The sequence below is a fragment of the Thermobia domestica genome, chromosome 5 (genome assembly GCF_964235325.1).
Source record: "Thermobia domestica chromosome 5, izTheDome1.hap1.1, whole genome shotgun sequence".
Taxonomy (NCBI): Eukaryota; Metazoa; Arthropoda; class Insecta; order Zygentoma; family Lepismatidae; genus Thermobia; species Thermobia domestica.
The window spans coordinates 256,313,632-256,334,843 of NC_137458.1; the positions used below are offsets into that span (position 1 = coordinate 256,313,632).

The 21,212-nt window shown below is 36.8% G+C and overlaps 1 protein-coding gene across 1 annotated transcript in view; it reads right to left on the bottom strand.

The window, feature by feature from the left end:
• The window catches only part of LOC145684827 (uncharacterized), a 39,473-nt gene extending 21,812 nt beyond the window's left edge, over positions 1-17,661 (bottom strand). Inside the window, exon 1 of the mRNA XM_081757193.1 lies at positions 17,318-17,661. Within this exon, the coding sequence (XP_081613319.1) occupies positions 17,318-17,329 (12 nt within the window). The 5' untranslated portion in view covers positions 17,330-17,661. The remainder of the gene's footprint in view (positions 1-17,317) is intronic.
• Positions 17,662-21,212: the final 3,551 nt, after the last annotated feature.

Sequence of the window (21,212 nt, forward strand, 5' to 3'; positions counted from 1 at the left end):
TTTTCACTCAAATTATTCTAAAATATTAAGAGATTAGATTATAATTATTATTATTTTAATTTTCTCTCTCCCTTTTTTAGTCAATATTGCTAAATATATAATAATCTTCATAATAGCTATTCTGCCATTATTGAAAGGTTACTTGCTGCAACTGAGAGGGTTCGACGTTCAGTGGTCCTCATCTAGTCTCGACGTTTTGACGTAGCAATTTTCTGCTTTAATACCTTCCTTCAACTAGTCTCCTTCACTCCCACAGTCTCTTTCCTTCCACAATACCCTCCAGCACGTTCCTCATAATACAGTTTCTCCTCAGCCAATATCCTAACCTGTTCCTCTTCCTCCTCTTAACAATATCTAAAATTCTTCTTTTTTCCCTACTGCTATTTTTTTTAACACCTTCTCATTCGTTGTCCGTTCAACACAGCTATTTCTCTCCTTTTTTCTTCGTCGAAAGCCTGCAATTTTCTCATCACTTTTGCGTAATATCAATGTTTCTGCCCCATAGAGTACATATTGGAATCAGTAAAACAAAATCTCAGTATTTAATTGGAAATTTGATTAATACAAGGATTAGCTAATCGTGGTTGAAAAGAAAAATCTGACGCCTTTAGAGTGTAAAAATAATTTTGCAATTCATTGTATTTTAATAATCTATGCCGTCTTGATTTTCTTTCATGCGTCTCACGGGTAGCCTCCCAGTTTGGGAACCAGTGGAGTGTTAGATCTGTTAAAAAATATAAACAGATTACAAAACGTTGTGATTTAGACATATATTACAAGTAGTGAAGCGTGGGCAGCCATTAAAAAAAGGAAAGGTCATCACCTATCTTGTACACCTATGATACTTACACACACACACACACACACACACACAAAACTATATTACATTTAAAAACATACGTTGTATTTCCGTTACTATTGGCGCATTCTAGAGTTTATTATCACTTATATCCATAGTAAACTTTACCTATGAAAAGCTTGAGATTTCTTAAATGCAAGACTTGCAAGACCAAGACCAAGACCAAGATTGGGTGTGCAAGACCAAGACCAAGACCAAGACCAAGGGTTCCAGTGCAAGACCAAGACCAAGACTGGATGTGCAAGACCAAGACCAAGACCAAGACCACCCCGGTCTTGGTCTTGGTCTTGCATTTGCTCATCACTAATGGCGAAGCCCGTAATGCGACGTATATCGATTTCTAAACACATTGAGGTAACCCAATTTAGACAAAATATTTTATTTTCTTTTAAGCGTTAACTATGTAACTCGTAAAATGTTTTTATCACAAGTTCATCGCTTTTACTTTTCTATGTGTAGTTTCTTGAAACTATATTTTCATGTAGTATGGTATTACAACGTAACGCTCAAATTATTATTTCACTTGAACTAATATTAAACTTGACCCAATTTGCTGAACCACTTTAAAATCAAAGGTTTTAAAAGGAAATTATAGGCTGCCGCTAAGGAATTTTTTGAAACTAAATAATTACCTTAGATTAACAGCTAGTATACAGGGTGTTACAAAAATTTATCACAAAATTTTGGGAATAGATTCCTCACATCAAAATAAGAAAAGAAAGTTCATATGAATCTGTGGTCGGAAGTGCATAGTTTAGTAGTTATAGGATGCCCAAAACGTAAAAAAATGAACTTTTCCATAGTTCCACTACTATAGGACCGATCGAGTCGGGTCAAGACATCACTGAGGAACTAGTTTGTGAACTATCCAAATATCCAACTTTTAGAACCTCCGGCACTTGCACAATCGTTTTTAAAGAGGCTGTTTGGGAGTAGTTGATCACTCTCCACCTACCTCTCTCCTTCAAATGATGTCATATAGACTACCTACAGTGTGTTTCAGATGACAAGCGGCATGGCCTTGAGTTGGCTTCACACGACGTCCAATTGGCTTTGAGCGGTGTTGACAATTCGTGACAAGCAGTTCTGCACGCTGACTTCTTGCGCTACTGCGAATCTTGACAATACCAGAAGCGCTATTTACAAATATTGTATTAGCACAGTAACTGCTCACTTTACGAAGAAAAGAAAATAATCACGAACACATACAAGAAAACTACATCTTTTTATGTCAACTGGTTGTCGTGATACACGCTTTTAAAAGTTTCCATACAAAACAATTAGTAAAATGAGCGTTGAGACCCACGTCTACTTTCCGGTGGATTTTTCTTCGATTTGGAAACAGAACTCAACTTTTATCACAGGATAATCAGGAGTGTAGCCAGCAGGTTATTCAAGGGAAACATTACTTTCAGTGGGAGGCAAGCTTTTCACACATTGAAAACAGAACAAATGACCTCTTTCAGAGTACAAAAGTATTTTAACTTACCTCCCACACACACACACATACATACACACTATACACACATTTTATTTTCACGATGCTACCTTATCAAAACACGGATCTTCACAGTACTGAAGTTGAAAACTGGATTGTAAGAGATGAATCAATAAGCTATTCATAAGAAAACAAATGTTATTTATAGCAATCTGTTTATCTGACTTTGTGTTTATGTGGGTTAAAATAGTAAAGGATATAAAATTCTCGAAAAAATATCAACTCAGATATTATTATGCAATAATATAGTAGTGAGTTCACAGTGCGCCCAGTTAGGGAAATGAGAATATGAAGCATATGATTAATTTTAGTTGTTTTAATTAGGTACAGAAACTGTATAGATGATGTTCGATTTTTTTAAATCATATTTTATTATAAACGGCCCTCATTTGCACCAGACGAACCTTATTTCGGGCCTAAGTTCGTAATATTGTTTTGAAATTTACTTCAAGAAAGATTTTTCCTTATTCGACACAAGAAACGCAATATGTTTCTTTTTTCTTTTTTCTTTCACGTTTCACTACTTTATTACGAGCGACCCTTATTCCTCTATTCTCTTCTACAAGGGATTCAAAAGCACCAGGCGTCTGGTATCATAAATTATCGTAACCCAAAACAAACTCATCATATCGAGTTGCTTAGGAATCAGACGGATTGTTTTTGTTAGACCTACACCAAGCCCAAGAGTGTCGTTTGTTATAAAAACTAATAAGGAAACAAAGGGGCTAGTGGTGTAGGAAAGCAACTTCTCTTCTAGTATAAACATAATTCATCAGTGTGTGGGTTGCTTTCTTTCGTGGTAGTTCGTTTGTTCTCCAAAATTATAGTTGACAATGTCTTTAAGCAGACCGAGTGGAATTGCGGAGTTTTATTTTTTAAAAAAGTGCTACGAAGTCAAGCTCGAAGAATTATTTTTTTGTGTTTACAATTTTCGGAACCCATAGTAATAACACAGCGGGAATATCGCGCACATTGGCTACTGCCCGTGATGCTTTACATCTGAAACACACAATAGGTACATATCCCACGACCCATTAATTCGGGAGACATTCTGGAATTTTACTGGATTTTTCATTAAATGATTTCCTGTATACTGCGGGAGCCCATAATAGAACCTGGGTGAAGATATCTCCATGGAAGATCCTTCAGAAAATAATGTTATGCATGCCATTCCCTCGAGACTTTCAAATTATTGAAATATGGGTAATAGGGATGGAAATAGAAGATATTTTCGCAGTAAAAATGTAATGCTAAGTTAATGAAAAATAAAAATACAAAAAGAGCAAAAGTATAATTGAGGAAACTCTTGCTTGTACTGTAATAATTTTAGATTCAATGGTTGTTGGATTTGTTGTTGTTGGTTTTACGTTTCTTTATGAACTGAAGTTACATGAAACGTGAACCTATAGTTCAAGGTGGAATCCGAACCACCGTAGTGCGTTCGAATTTGAAGACTCGCTCGCCTAGAATCGAACTTGGGACCTTTCTGGATTTCGGGTTCAAGGCTCTGCTACCAAAGGTGTGCACGCTAGCCACTAGATCAACAGAGAGGATTAAATTTAGATCCGAGGTTCGTATGTCATTGTTTTCAGAAGGAATCAAGTTTTCAAATTATATCATACATACTTCACAAATGCAAATTAGGGAATCCTGGGCGAAATTTGTCAAATTTCACCGAAAATTATGTTCTTTAGCAGTTTGGATGCTTCTAGCATGTTCTGAACATCGAGTACCTGTACCAAAGATACCCGAAAGTATTACACTTCCTATATTTTTGTGTTGACAAGTTTCAATGGCGTACGGTTAGAAGATACGAAGATAGAATGATTTTAAGAAATTTTGAAAGTTTTTAGTTTCGTCTCAAAATTTAAAACGCAGTTTTCAACTCGTTTTCAAGCCGAGACGAGACAACGAAATGTTATTCCTAGTAATGTCTCATTTCCACTCTTGCTTAGCAATGTCCAAATACTAGTTGTTCATTTGCATTATCAATGCTATCGTAATACTTAGGTCTACAAAGGCTTATCGCAGAAGAGTGTATACATATATAAAACGAGTAATCGCTAATTTATTTTTAAAATTATTTTGATTCTTCACGATCATAGGTATTCTGCTATTATTGGCGGATAACTTTCCGCAACCAAAAAGTTTCCACGCAACATTGTCTTCATCTAACCTTTCTGTCTTCACATACGATTATTCTGTTTCGATACCGTCGATCAACTGCAACCTCCTTTGCCCCCTCCCTCTCTTTCTCTCTACCATATTCTCTAGCATGTCCTTCATAATACCGTTTCTTCTCAACCAATGCCTCAACCAACTTCTGTTCCTTTTTCCAACTATTTTGATTGCTTAGTGATTATTATAAACTGGGTTGCATCTACCAAATTTTCGAGAGCAAGAAAGCAAGGAATCTGAATGTTAAATTTGGATAAGGTAAACTTTGATAAAAATTGGGTTTGTGTCATTAATATTTTCAATAAAAAAAAGAAAAAGAAAAAAGTTCCATTGGCGTCAATCCTTCCTAATATCTGCATTTTCCATTTATGTTCAGAAGCTTCATACAAAAGCAATTGATTTTTGCGTTTGCGACTTGGCAACATTCGTAAGATTTAACAACGTGTATTCTACGTAATCTCAAGTAGAGTTTGTCTAGAACAGTTCAAGTGTATTGTAAATATTTTTAATTGATCTTCCTTCCTATTTGTGGTTTAATATTTGCATATTTTTTTTTTGTGGGGTTTTCAAAAACAAATATAGCTGACCAGCAAGTTTTAACAGCTAATACAAGATTTAGTTTAGCCTTTAAAGATAACAGATCTAAATGATGAAGAAAGAAGAAAAAAAGTGAATTCCTTAATGACACCTTTCATCTTTCCCAAGTGTGACTGAAGAAGGATGTAGAGGTTACTCTCGAAATTATTTGAAGCAAGACATTAACGAGGCTTAAAATGTGTGGGTAACTGATTTATTTAAAGACCACGTATCGCTAAAGGCGAAAATGGTCGTGTGAACATTATTGCCTAAAATTTGTAATGTAATGAAACAAGTCGATGCCATTCTCTAATTCAAAAACGTGGCAGAGTCAAACAGCTTTGCTACTCATGTCCCCATTAAGTTCTCAGCAATCAATCTAACAATGCTCAAGAAAGCGTTAAAGTAGGATTCGACTAAGGTAAATTTAACGTGAAGTGATTGTGGAGAACATTTCTAGGCAGGCTTGGATGGAGTTGGATGTGTTAAATTACCATACAACTATCATCATAAAGTCGATTACATTTATCAATTTTGGACGCCGAAAGACGATATAACTATATTTCAAAATCATTTCTAAAATTCATCAAGAGACTACTTCAGGGAAGGAGGGGCGGGACCTCTTGCTTGTTTGTTTGTTGAACTTTAGTGTCCTTTTTCAACACTGATGCTAGTGAGACGTGAGCCTACATAGTCCATTCAATAAGGTCTGGGACTATCTCGAAATAATATACCTAACGATGCTAGAAAAGTTTGTTACCACGTTAGTTTTTTACATACATCCCTTCTCCCGCCACACACTCACTAGACCGGTATAGATGTTCTGAAACGCTCTAGGAAAGTCCTTCACTGGAATGCTGTTCAGCATCACCGGAACGTTCGCTGGAATCGAAGCTACATAATCAAAACACTCTCACTTGAGAGCAGATTTGAGCTTAGGGAAGAGCATGAAGTCCGCTGGGATCAAAGCAGTTGAATATGGGGTGTGCTTAAGGCTTATGACCCTTCTTTTGGCCAAAAATTGATGCAAAAGAAACTGCGTTACAAGTTTTCTTGTCTGTTAGATTTTGGCTAAAAGAATCGTCATATTTCTTGAACACCTCACATATTCACCTAATTGTACCCCATTGAATTTCATGCTCTTCCCTAAGCTCAAATCTAGCCACAAGGAGCAGCGTTTTGAAGATGTACCATCGAGTCAAACGAATATGACGGCGGTGAAGAATAAGCATTGCAGTAAACGACTATTTCTAGGACGTTGCAGGGCATCTAGAACTAGTTCCGTGAGTATGTAGTGTGGGAAAGGATGTGTGTAGAAACTAACGTGGCAATAAAACTTTTTTGGCATGGTTAGATATATCATTTCAAGGTAATCCCAGAACTTACTGAACGGACTGTGTATAGTTTAAAGTTTAATCTGAAACACTGTAATGAGTTCAAGTTTTAATGTTGTTCTCCAACTAGGAATAACACTGGGACGACGTGAACCAAAGGAGCACGTGACAACCACTAAACCGCAGTAGCATTGCTCACAAGGCGGTAAATTTCTCATCTTGTCTCAGGAAATGAGACAATGGTGTAAACGAAAATACATTTTTTTCAATTCAAGACGAGATGTTTCACGAATTTCGTCGACAACACTAGTTCATCCATTTCAAAGATTGTTTTATTCTTACATAATTCACAGTACAAAAATTATAAATTGATAAAGTTAATGTAGAACATAATGAAGATCACTTAGCAACATTTAAAGATATGCAAGCCATTGCACAATGTAATTCAATTATGCTAGTAAATATGGTTGAAATGAAGCTCTTGTAATTTAATACATCTATGTATTAAATAGATGTATTAAATTACAAGAGCTTCATTTCAATTATATTTACTAGTATAATTGAGAAGATGTATTAAATTACAAGAGTAACCATAATCTCTGTTAGTAATGCTGTAATAGTAATCTCTGTTTCCTATGTAATTTAACATAATATGATTCTAGTACTAGTGGATTCTGAATATGTAATTTCTTGTCGTAAATACCTAGGTTAGATAAAAAAGTAATGACAGCACTTTTCTCACGTCAGCGGATGATGTTTCAGTACTACAAGAGTTCCATAGCTGATAAGGAAATGTAAGGCGATGAAGTGTGGCGAATGCTAACGACTGTGTATTATTCAGCCAAAAGCACCAGTGTCGTAAAATAGAAGAGGAAAGTAAAAGTGCCATAACAAAATGGTTCGGAAAGATGAACAACGTGCGTGGATCTAAAGCCTGTAACAAACATCTTGGCATCTCAGCTAAACGAATAAAACGCAAGCTCTGACGCGACGTTGCCAAGTGCTAAGGGGAGTGGCTATGGCTAAGCGGGAGTTCTTAAGTTGACATAACCACAGCAACAGGACATGACGTCACTTAATGTCGTCACTACCCTGGAGCACTTTATGCGCAGTGTATCCATAAGCAAGGCAGCTCTGTTGACAGTATTACTACTGAGATAATATGCCAAGGTGGATTATAATTTAAGACATACCTGGAATTTGTTCGTGTACTGGTGGACAATAAAAAACACATTATGTTGTTACAGCGATTGTGTGAGTTGCGTTTTACATTCAACAAACGAACAAGATTATACACAAACAATGCACTGAATAATGCGTAAATAATTGCGGCTTGTCCCATCAAAGGCGAGAAGAACGCCGGGATTTTTTAAAAAAATCTCATTTCGTGCTGCGCACTGATACGTGTATCAAGATTGAAATTTCAGGTTTCCTCAGTTATGTTCTATTTTATAAGTGTACTGACATGATATATCAATTTATATCATGTTATTCATGATATATCAATTTATTTTAGCACCAAATGAACTCTTGTAGGTTTAGTAAGTGTTTTTGAGTGGCAGAAACGTACGTGGACATTTTAAAAATTACAATTTACAGGTAAAAGGTGTTAATTCAGAACAAAAGACAAATGTTTAGGGAATTTATTTATGAAGGCGCAGAATATGTAAGTCATTTGTGAACATAGATACAGCAATAAGATGTTACTTTAATTCTATGAAACTTTCCATAAGGGCGTTATTCCAGGGCTGCAAACTAATGTACAAGGGACTTGAAATATGACTATTTCGCTGCCTGAACCTATCCTAATCTAACCCGAACTACTGCTACTCTACTACTACTAGTATACTATTATTACTACTACTACTCAACTACTACCATTACTGCCTTACTATACTACTACTACTACTACTGCTACTAGCCTATTATTATACTACCATTGCTACTACCAGGACCGAAACCAGCTACAAAGGTTGGGAGGACCGTGAATTTATCACGGGGGGCCAAGTCTTTAAAATTATCTTATAAATATCTAAATTGTGTTTTTTGTATTAATAATAAAATTTTACATTGAAGTCTAGAGGGACCGCAAAAAGTTTAGAGGGACCTGCCCCCCTCTGGTTGCGGGCCTGGCTACTACTAAACTACTACTCTACTACTACTGCCTTACTACTACTATACTATCATTACTACTATTACTACTACTAAGTGTGCACCCATAAATTTTTTAAAAAATGTAATTTTTGAACAATTATCTATTGTAGCACCCCTGAATTTTACCTGTTCCTGGTGGATCACTGGCATGCGCCAACACATGTACAGTCTAGAAGGCGTGATGACACTATTTTCATCGAGAAATGTGGGTTTCAAACTATTATGAATTTGTCCACGTATTATTGATCTGAACTGCGGAAACTGCTCTATCCCAATTTAAGGATGCACATTAACACTGATGTAATAAAGTAATTATGCAGCCTATACCTAAGCTGCACGAGGTTTACGTTTACGCACCCACCGTTTCAACTTTTAAAGTATTTCGTTTTATTAGCTTATCGACGTCGACCATACCCTAGACGCCACATGGACAAAGTCGCACATAGTACGAACTATTCGCAAAATCAAAGTAGGCGAATCACTTATCGACAATTTTCGCATTTATTACTGCTTTAAAATGGGGAGGTCCTCAAGTGACATGAATTCCCGCCTATATCTGTGTGCGTTGTGGATTACACGCACAACATTTAATGGATTTCTCAAGAAATACTGAACCCACAGGTTCAGCATCCACATAACTGAATTACTTATGAACAAGGGCGCCCATCAAGGGGGGCAAGGTGGAGCACTTGCCCCCTAAGAGGAAATTGTACTTGGGAATACTGAAAACCCAATAGAATTTTTACATTACTTACGGTAAAATTTGAAACCATATTTGAAACGTCGCTTATACTTGCCCCCCTTGAAAACCACAACATGGGCGCCCTTGCTTATGAACTGCACACCAAGAAAAATCCGTTCTCCGGACAGCGGTATATTGTACAAATATACAAAATCCTCTTGCTTACTACAGAAATCAGTATGGAGCATATGCTACATACGCACTGCCCTTAGGTGTTACATCATGCCATTGCAGGATGTCTGACATCTAACAGTTTTCCATATATCACCTATGTTACACTCTGCAGCTATATTCTATTCTACTATGGACATTCTGCGTCGATTTGTATGTGAGATCCTGACCGTCTATATTGTTTCATACGGAGAGTACGTATAGATGGAACACATACGGAAAGTATTATAAAACATGCGTTTTCAGTTATACGTTTGCTGTACGTTAAGTCCAAAAACTACAGGAATTACGCATGTAACCTATCTTTTTAAGTACGCCACTTACATTTTTTTCTCACCTCAGTATGTGCTTTGAAAACTAGCCATATGTCGAATTACTGGGAGAAAGCATTTTTTGTTGAAAATCATTGCTGTTTTCTTAAATGTTTTTGAGGTTAATCTACCTAAAGCCAAACATACCACTAACTAAAGAGTTTCAGACAGTATTGCTGAGCATGAGTAGTCGCTAATGCTCTCGCCTTTGTGCCTGGGCTCGATTTCCGGCAGGGTCAGTCGGTCGAAAAGGTGTAACAGCTTTTTCAGGCTAGCTATCCTAAATGAGGTTTTTCCTGGGATTTCCTCATTCACATCAGGCAAATGCCGGGATGGTATCTAATTTACAGGGCTCAGGCCGCTTCTTTCCTTATCCGTTCCTTATATCCCTCTCCCTTACCGTGATTTGTGCTCACCGAGGATGTTATCCCTCCAACGTGACCCGCTTAAGGCCATAGATGCCGGTAATGGCCATGACTTGTATCAATAAATAAATAAATAAATAAATATTGACGAGGGAGCGCTAGCAAGCGAAGTCGGGTTAGAACGCCGCAATGCACGTTATATTTGTCCATTCTAATTAATAGCAAATAGTAATTGCAAAATTTTCCATTCAGCACACGACATTTCCAGTCTACTCAGTTCACAAATTACTCACATATCAATATCAATTATCTTTCCGCAACATGAACTCATTCCACCTATAAACATTGTGTTTTTACGTAGTTTTGGTCCCCCGTAATCCTACAGAACCCGAGAAATATATTACATACTTCTTTCGTAAATTTTGCAAATTCAAACTCATAAAATAGGACAGCACCATCGTTTTCTACATACAGTAAACGTTATATAATTTTTAAAAATTAGTAGTACGGTCCTTTTTCACACGCAGTCATTCATTTTAATCATAAATTACTGTTTTTATGTTTATGTATTGTGCACCTGCATCCATTTATCCAGCGCCGTAATTTAGATTGTTTTCTTGGGAGGGGGTAAGCATTAATACGCGTATTTGGTGCTCCTAGAAAAAAGTTCTTTCTCTAATCTTGGGCTCCCTCTTTCCATCTCTCTTACTCTTTATGGGCCCGGGTCGTTAGTTACACCTTTGATCCAGTTCCATACATGGCAAATGAATTAAGGGGGCAATATTGACAAATATCAAAGCCATACAAATTAACATTACTTCTAGGGCCCCTAATAGAAACTTTTTTATTGAAATGGCCCCATGACTCATTTTTGTTTTATTTACCTTTTATGTGTTGTTTTGTTTATGTAATATAGTTGACATATTCGATGCTTCATTTATAATTTCATGTTCGTATCGTATACGGAGTAAGAAAATGTTGTCTTAAAACGGGTCCCCTCGAACGGCGGAGAGCTTCCTTGGGGAAGCATTTGCCCTCTCCCTCCTCAAGTTACGGCCCTGTCATTTATCACATACTAGGCTGGTAGCCAGCCCAAAAATCTAGGGGAAGCCCGGTGGAAGTTTGGGAGGGAGTCCCGATCCAAACGTATTAAGGTAAGTGCACCAGTAGCTGATAGTTAATCATCATATTATAGCTCAGCGTACAAATTTCCGACTAGAAATTTAGAGCTGGCGACCAGTGTTCAGAAGGAATGGTTTCTGCCTGAACTCACAGGGCAGCGCATTTTCTGTTTCGTAAGAAAATAATTGTCACTGAGTGAGAGAAAACACGGTATGTGAAGTCTTTCTTTGTCAAACCAAAGGCCGTTGGGGGGGCAGCTCAATTTGTACGTGAGAGATACTGGCGACCATTAATTTTGGATTGGCGAGTGCGTCTGAGTTTGAAATTTTGCACCCTGTTATAGTTCATTTGCAAGTGTACTGTGAAAATTTTAGGGGACCAGTAGACTACCGTAAAAATTTAGAGGGGCCCGCCCCCTAGAACCCATGGATAAGGACCTGTCACATATAAATATGATGTAGACCTATCATTAATTTTTATGTCAATTATATATTGTGGATCTCCAAATTTTTTGTGGCAACAAATCTTTCGCGGAGCACATCATCAAATATCGCGTGTGGAAATGCTATGTTTTCATACAAATATACAAATATCTCTTTAAGTATATTACTTCATTAACAGATAATCATTTTTAAACATTTTCTTTACCATTCTGTTACTCAAGTAAAAAATTAATAAGTTGACACCAAATCAGTTGCAAACACTGCTCAACTTACTATCACATTTAGTAACGCCATATTGTGTGGTGCTCTGGTTTTGTCAACTTAAGATCTTCCATGGCTAAGCAGATAAACTACAGATCGATCAGGTGGTAGGGGATAGACGTGGATGTGTCCGAAATTAACCTGGCAATACTGCTGGCCTCTCATTTGCTAGGAACATTTAAATGAAACTTGAAGCGCCTCCTTCAAATGCCAAGATGTTTGTCACGCCGTTTACATTGAGATGACATGTGGGCGTAATGCACAATAATATTTTATGGACTTCGTGACGACCTTTTCTCAAAACGAATAAATCACTTCGTGGAAAACACTACAACTTAAAAGATGTCATCATCTGCAGTGGTCGAAGTGAGACGGTATGCCATACCACCTCTGGATTTTCAGTGATGAAGGCATACCGCCTCTGTTTTTTCAGTAATCAAGACATACCATCACAGCAGAGTAGATAATAAATACCTTTAATAAATCCATTTTTATACAGAGTAATTGGCGAATAGCGTTGCACGTAAAAAGAGTTTATTTCTTATGTAAAAATAATTTCTAAGTTAACAACAGCGATTTTTTTTTTTTTTTTTTTACGTTTTTCCTACCTTTCCTAAAATGAGGTATCTTCAAAGAAGTTCATCTAGTTTATATTTTGATGTGCCATATTGAATTGTTTCTTCCGTATGTATGTTGTGTCTTCTTGGCTTAATTCATATAAATGTCGTGTTTTGAGCATGAGCGGATTTAGGGGTTGTCTGCTGTGGGGAGGGGGGGTTGGAATACCCTCAGCGAAGTGGGGGGGTCCGGGAGCTTCCCATAGGAAATTGTTCATATAAAAAGTCGTTTTTGAGCATTTTCGTGTGTAATTCTCTATAATACAACATAAGGGGTTATATATATATATATATATATATATATATATATATATATATATATATATATATATATATATATATATATATATATATATAATTTTAGAAAGTTTATGGTGAGGGATTAAAAATCTCTGCATGTCCCTCCCCTCCGTAACTAAAAAGAAGTTCCCCAGTAGTTTTCAGTCATTATGTACATAGAAATGCAATCTTTTAGGCAACTTATCCTCACTGTATTTCAACATTTAGATAGCCGGTATGTCGAGTTAAAATCGTAATAAAACATACCACCTCTGCTTTTTTTTCCCCCTCACTTCGAACACTGATCACCTGTGATATATGACAGTCCTTGTCAGTGTTCGTAGATCTCCTTAAGAATATTTCCCTCTATTTGCACAAAATTTTCTCTTTTTAAAATCAAATGACACATAAGAAGTGCCAATCACATTTGTGTTTTGCTCCTATTTTTCTTTCACTTTTTCCTTCACTTTTTTACAAAAAAAGAAAAAGAAAATACACACAAACACACACAGCCAACAAAAGGTATAAATTATGCTATTTTGAACACACACAATTGCTATTGTATTGTTTTTTTTTTCTGAAGAGCAAATAAAAAATTAAGCATTTATATTCGTCAATCAGTCAGCGCGAGAATTTCCCTCGATTTTCACGTTTTATCAAAAAAGAAAAGCCCTTTTTCATTTTTTGATAAATTTATCTACAAAACTTCCCTAGATTAGGGAAATTTCCCTCAAACTACGAATACTGGTTCACCGTGCCAAGATTGACATGCTGACGGTATACGACACCTTCCACACGTATGGAAGAGATGATAGAAATAGGAGGCGATTAAATTGGAAGAATGTGACAGGTATTCTTTAGCACATAAACCCAGGCACGAAGTATAGCAATGTTGTCATTACTTTTTCATCCAGCCGTTGTAGATTAGATAAGACATAATGAAGGTTCGAAGTTATAGCCTCGTTTTTATTCCATTACATTTAATTGTTTAGGTTTAAACTATTTATGCAATACTATTGTGCTGCGGGTTGACTGTCTGTCAGCAGTTGTAACTTAGAAAATACTTGTTAACAAACGTCCCGTTCAACAGCGAGGTTCTGGTCCTACTGGCGTACGCGCCTTTGACGTGGAAGACCCGGGTTCGATTTCCGGCGGGAGCTCATGTGGTTCGGATTCCACGTTAATAAGTAGGTCCACGTCTCATATAGCCTCGCTGCTGAACGGGACGTTAAACTCAAAATCAACTCAACTCAACGTGGTCCTACTGATTAACGTGGAATCCGAACCACATGAGCTTCTACCGGGAATCGAACCCGGGTCTCCCACGTCAAAGGCGCGTATGCCAATCGCTTAGCCATGGAGGAGCTCTTCGAATCACAACTGTTTCTATCTTACGCTTAGTGATAATGACCTCACTGGGGATAGAACATGGGCAGGCGAACATACAAAAGTTTGGAAATAATAATATGAAATCTTTCAGATTAACGTCCCATGACTATGCCTTTTAGGCTAAGAGAGATGGATGGTTAAGGCAAGTGAATGATGTTGCAAGGACTGGTGGAATGAGAACGTGGAAGGAAATGACAGTACCGAGAAAACTCACGAACACAATGTTCACCAGAAACTTACTTGGTCGGGAATCAAATCAGGGGCCCCATGTATAAGAGGCCCCATAGGCCCCATGGGCTGTCCTCATGGGCAATTCAGGGGCCCCATCGGCTGTCTACCTTGTCCTCCAGAAAAGATTGGAGTTTGAATACTAGCAAACACGTTTATCTCCCCCTCCCGCCATTTCTTGCTAAATTCTCTGGGTTTAGTACTGTTGAAGGATCTACTTCTGCATAAAATTTTCCTTAATTACCAAGTTACTTCAATTGATTTGTTGTAAATGCACATGATAATCTTTCTTATTTTATTAGAGTCTGTTCAGACCTGTAGCCAACCCCAAAATGTAGGGGGGGGGGATGCAGTTAGGGCGGACGATGCAACCATATTATAGTTCATTTGCCAGCCTACCGTGAAAATTTTAGGGGGCAGCCAAACTTTAGCCCCCCTAGATTCCCCTGGATACGGGCCTGAGTCGGTTTTCTTTTATGGATACATTTCTTTCTTCTTACTTCTTTTAAACCCCAGATGTGTTGAAAGGCTATATTTCATCATAAGAACAGAACCAACGTTTCAAAACTTAATGTAAATTTTTCAAAATAATAAATAAGCTCATCATATATGAAAATTTGATTTGAATTAGCTTTTGGTATCCCGGTCAGCAGCGAGACTATATAAGACGTAAACTCACAGCTTAACGTGGGATCGAACCACATGAGCTCCCAGGAAATCGAACCCAGGTCTCTCACACCAAAGGCACGTACACGTACGCTAACTGCTTAGCCACGAGCCCTATCATATGTAAAAAATAATAATAATAAAGTTTTAACGCCCTAAGAATATTTATGATGATCTTTAGTCTAAAGAAGTTCGGATGATTAATGATAGCGAATTATTATGGAAGAGTTAGTGGAATGGGAATGTGGTAGAAATCAAGAGATTCCGAGTGGTGCTATTCAGCCGGTTCGCTAGAACCGGTTCTTAAAATATTTCGAGTTCTCAGAACCGTTTGTTATACCCAGACATAACAGTAAATTTTACTCAGTTACACCCAGGAACAAGCAAGTTTTAGTTTATTTAGCTTTGTTCTTAGAAATTCTTAAAGCTACAGGATTAAACATATGCCGTCTTATGCAGAGTCGTTTTGACGTGTCATTAGCGTCATACTAAATTCCTGACTACTGCAGGAAACATATGTTAGTCGAACTCTTTAGTATGGCACCAATCAGGCGTCAAAACGACTCTGCATAAGGCTTATGATCTCTTAGAATAAGGTATAAGCGTTTGTTTCTTAATCTCAAATGGTTAGATATGAAAAATGAAAAAAAAAAATGAGATATGAGAAAATGAAATGGGATCACGCAAGGGCGCCCATGTTGTGGTTTCCAAGGGGGGCAAGTATAAGCGACGTTTCAAAAGTAGTTTCAAATTTTGCTGTAACTAATGTAAAAATTCTATTGGATTTTCGATATTCTGAAGTACAATTTCCTCTGGAGGGGGGGGGGGGCGAGCGGCCCACCTTGCACCCCCTGATGGGCGCCCTTGTGTGAGGGTTATTTATATTTGAAAAGCATATATACCATTATAACAATTGTTGATCCATTGCTGGAATAAGGTCTTTCCAATACTTTTTGATAAACATCTATTTTGGATAATTCGTTTCCAAGATGGGGGGGGGGGCGGTGGCTCAGTGGTAGAGCGTTCACCTCTGGTGCTTGGGGTCCCGGGTTCGATCCCAGCCCCCGCTAAGTGAACCTTGTGGTGGACAAACACCGTGCTCGTGGGTTTTCTCGGGGTTCTCCCGTTTCCTCCCACTTTCTTCATTCCACCATTTCACTCATCTCTCATCATCACCGTCTCCTTTAGCCTAACCGGCATAACCGTGGGACGTAAAATTTAAAGATTTCATTTCATTTTTTCGTTTGCAAGATATTCGCAGTGCTGCCTAATTTCGTCACAACACCTTGTATTAGAATGCTGTGTAGGGCCCTACTCGTCACTTGCGGTATCCAGTGAAAATTTTGCTTTTGTCTACCTTGTATGATTTGTTTCCTAAGAGAAAGGGAGAGAGATATCTTTCTACCTATCCATCTACTATCTCTTTCTTTCCATTATATATTATTTAATTTAACAGCCGGTTATATATATATGTATATATATAACCGGTTGTTAAAAAAACTGAATACCACTCATATAGGGCGGAATTGAATCAAGGACCATTCGCATCAGGGGTGAGTTCTCTAACATATTTTACTTTTTTTTTTTTACCTTTTTTATTTACTACCACCTCCCACTTCAGCGTATGATAGTTATTGAACATTCAAGTTTTTATTAATACAAGTTAAGCAATTATAATAACGTATTGCAATGATAGGCACTATAATCAATTTATGAATTTCCAACACCATATTTCGATTCTTATATAATAGTCCTGGGTTTCAAGCTCGATATAACTAATTATCAGGTAAATTCTTAGATAAATGCACTTATCAATATGGTTCATTGCATTAGACACTTTGAGTAAGTAAGTAGCCTGAATACATAGCACTTTCTTTAAAGGGATTATATTTTTCATTATGAGTAAGAGAAATGTATTTAGATCAAGCTGTCTGCAAACCACTCCCCTTCCAGATATAAGGCAATGACACGAATGAAGTAAAAAAAAAAAAAAGTGTAGGTAATTTCCCTAACAGGACAAAGGAAGCACCATAATCAACCATTACTGAAAGCAACAAAACGCAATTAATGGTTAGCAAAAAAAGAGAGAAAATAATAGAAGACAAAAGACTATCGGTGACTTACCTTGATTCCCATATTGAAAAGCCTGCTGTTTAGGAATGTGACGCTAAACACCTTCGCTTCTGTCTTATAACTGGTTAGCAAGCCCGAAGCCAACTTTTTCTTTTATTTGGATGACTTCCACTCCTTATATCCTTGCTTTTTTATTCCAAAGAAGACCACAAGACAGCAGAAAAAAAAAAGACAATTGATTCGCTGCCATTGACACCGAAACAAGGTTGCGACGGATAGGGTTTAAGGGGGAAAAGGAACGTATTCACGAGTTTGTTACGCCCATTTGGGTGACATCAATAGCAAAGCATATTCGCTATATTCTCATTGTGACAAACTGTGAATCTTCTTGAGAATGAACCCTGTTGGATAATACGTAGGCGTGATTCTCTTGTGCTTCATCTATGCCCATCGGCGTTTCTTGGGCGTGGTCATCCTTCTGCAGATGAGTTAGTTGACTTCTGTTTAATACTGCGTGGATAAAAATAGTTCATTACAGCTTCCGACAATTGATAGGTTTAAATAGGGGCATGCTATCGGCAAATGTAATCGTAAAATTTAATCATGGTGCTTATGAAGCAATCTTCTATAGTAATATAACCTATTATCCAAATGGTATGAATTAGCAGTTCGTCCACACTGTTTTAATAGCTACCACAAGTGCCTTTGGTGCATGTGGTCGTGGGTTCGATTCTCGGTGTGGGAGAGCATTGAACACAGTATAGAAGTTCGGATTCTAGATCCTAGATCCAGTCTTATATAGTCGTGATGCTGAAAAGAAAGGCTAAATTTCAAGGAGTAAACGAAAGAAATGAATTGATCTTCCCATGCCGTAAGCATCGGTGGACCACTAGGGTGGTCCTTAGGTATACGAGAAAAAATAAATTTTCGAATTTCTTCCGCCGCACCCCCTATTTCTTTTCCTTTGGTAATATAAACATCATACACAAAATTTCACAAAAATCCATCAACGTTAACCCGTGCCGCAACGCAATTGATTTCTGTAAAAAGAAATCCATTTGAATTTCAATGGCACTCGATTTACTATTTGTCAATAAACGTATAATAATTGTCACAAATGTAAACAGGACAATATAAAGCTTTCCTTTGTAATTCAGAATTGACTGGGTTTCAAATAAGTCGGTTGGTTATCAATCAACAAGCTACAAACATCATGATCATCGTCCGTACATATAGTACTTATCGTAATGCACAGTGTTATGAACCACTGTGGAAAAGATATTTGGATCTGTTTCTCATGCCACTTGTTTCGTTGGTAAAATTTACATTAGTTAGAAATAAATCAGCTAATAAATACAAGTAAAGTGATAGTGTCTGATATTCCAAAAAATGGACAAAAAATATATTTGAATTATAGATCGACTTAATGATAAATTTTACTTTTTACGCAAAATAGCTTTTTCACATCCTGGAAACAAGTTTCTATAGTCTTTCACCACTTGCAAAAGGAATTATTTGTGTTCTTCATTTTTAGTTAGAACTGTATTGTGATCTTCCATTAACTTTACGCTCTTTCCGCTGCGTCATTTGTAACATTCAGCTTATCAACTACTTTTTTCCCGAAAAGAAAGTCATCATTTGTCGACCAACAAACCGGATCAAGGTTTAGAAAACCTGTAGAAATCCGAAACCTTTCGAATAACTTTTTCGTGTTTCCTATCATAAAATCAACAATTTCTTTTTCTTCAATATCATCTATTTCACTAGCGTGCAGTTCAAATCTCTTCATCGTTTCATATGAACTGTCACTATTTTTTAATTTTTCTGCTATTTTGTGTTTTGTTCATTATTGACATTCTCGTCAAAAAATAAAAGTGCTCACACTCGTCTGAGAGGTACCAAAGATGTTAGGAAAACTTCAATAAAGCTACTCTCGAGACTTCAGAGTTTATGAGTTTGTACGTTTGAAGACTCTTCAAAAATTGTAAATGATGATGTGGTGAACGAGATGCACTGGGGCAAGTAAACCAAGCTTTTACATACATCATAAACCAAGCTCTTTAGAACAGGAAAAGTGCACACTTGACACAGTCCTTCTTCTTCCCGCTCATTTAATTTAAACTGATTACTAAAGAGAAATATTTTTAAACATCATAAGGCTTTCCCATCCACCTTGCCTGATGTACAGCTCCAGGGAAACGGAAAGAAATACCTCCAGGAGGCGTAGCTACTTCCTAGAAAAATTACTGTAAGCTCCAAAGAGTTCTCTGTAATCTTCTCTGCAATGCTTCTTTGCATTTCCCAATTTTGAACAGCAAAAACTATCTTTCTTCATATTGCAAAGAACGGAATTAACACTTCGATCAGAAATTCATGTAACAAAATTGTTGTGTTGAAATCTCGCCCACTTTTTCTGGAAACGCTTAAAAATTGACACCTCTGGACCGGAAGAAAATGAAACACATTCTTCAAATACACACTTTAATATCAATTCAAAAATGGGATGCCTACACGGAAGATATAAAAGATCTCTTTCCAATTTCCGTTCAAGAAGAATACAAGCTCCATTGATACGTCCAGTATTAAAAGAAGTAGTGTCCCAATGCCTCTGCTGTTGCGATTAATATACGCATGGAGCTCTATCAATCAATTTATAGCCATCAAAAGCCGCAACGAGTCGTGGAGTAATAAAACGTACTTTCACTCTTCTTCTCGAAGATTCTGTCACTACTTAATCAGAATCTACTCCTTCCATTGGAATTGTATTTTCTGTTTGGCATACATTTTCGTCTTCACCACTTGAAATGATAATCGACTATTCACCCGTTCCCTTACTTCACAAGTCGTCCTTTTTGCCTTTGGGATATAAGGAATTCCTTGTCCTCTCCTGAATTTGTATTAAGTCTAAAGCATTTGCATGCGCTGTATCAAATAAATCGTCTAACATATCTAAGAAATATGTCTTGTCTCCTCTTCCCTTCACTATTTCCTATACTTGATTTTTGAAACCGATGTCACATTTCATATAATTCAATGAGTTTATCGATGCTATGGTGAGTATCCTTGATCGGTATTCTTGCTTTAGACAAAACATTTCTGTTTCACGAATTGCTAACCGAGCATTCTCTTTTAAAGGTAATTTCAATTCGTATGTTATAAAAGAATGCACCAAGTACATGTCTGTTGGACAGTAACTTACAATCCAAATTCTGTCCACTCATATTACCAACGAGGTAAATACCACTACGATAACTGATTTCACGAGACACCGAACACCTAATGATCACTTTGTTCATTTAATCACATGTGATGATACAAGACCCACAACGAAACTTCAATTCCCTAAATATAACAATCATATCAAAAGATCACAAATACAAGATACATTTTTTTAAGGAGTATGGGAATAGGGTAACATAGTGAAATCTTTATTCATGAATTAAGTTTCATCATGCAGAAAATAAGTTCCTACTCCCAGCCATTAGAGGGTTACGCCCTCTCTTTGGCATGGAATTTAGAGTATCACTATTGAGTTCAAGGTAATGATATATGCGCAAACTCCAGTAATTATGAACACAGATATTATTAAATGCCGATACAAAAACTGTAATTCATGTTACAAATAGTCTAAAATTATTTTATTTATAATAACAGTTGTAATTAAAAACAAAGGAGAGAACTATTTAGTTCTAAATGATCGTAAAAAATAATTGTTTGACATTTATTTATTATTTTCAATCTAATTTTGTTATAAATCTGCTCCAAATCATATAAAAATGGGATTAAAAGAAGAATTTAAATCTGTGAATGTATTGTCATCTATTGAGCAACATAGGAAGCTACTGTTTTCTCAATCTTATTCCTATAAAGATTCAAATGTCTTTGCGGCATCATTTATCGTCGTCACAAAGAACTCAAAATTACAGAGAACACTTTTCTCATTAAA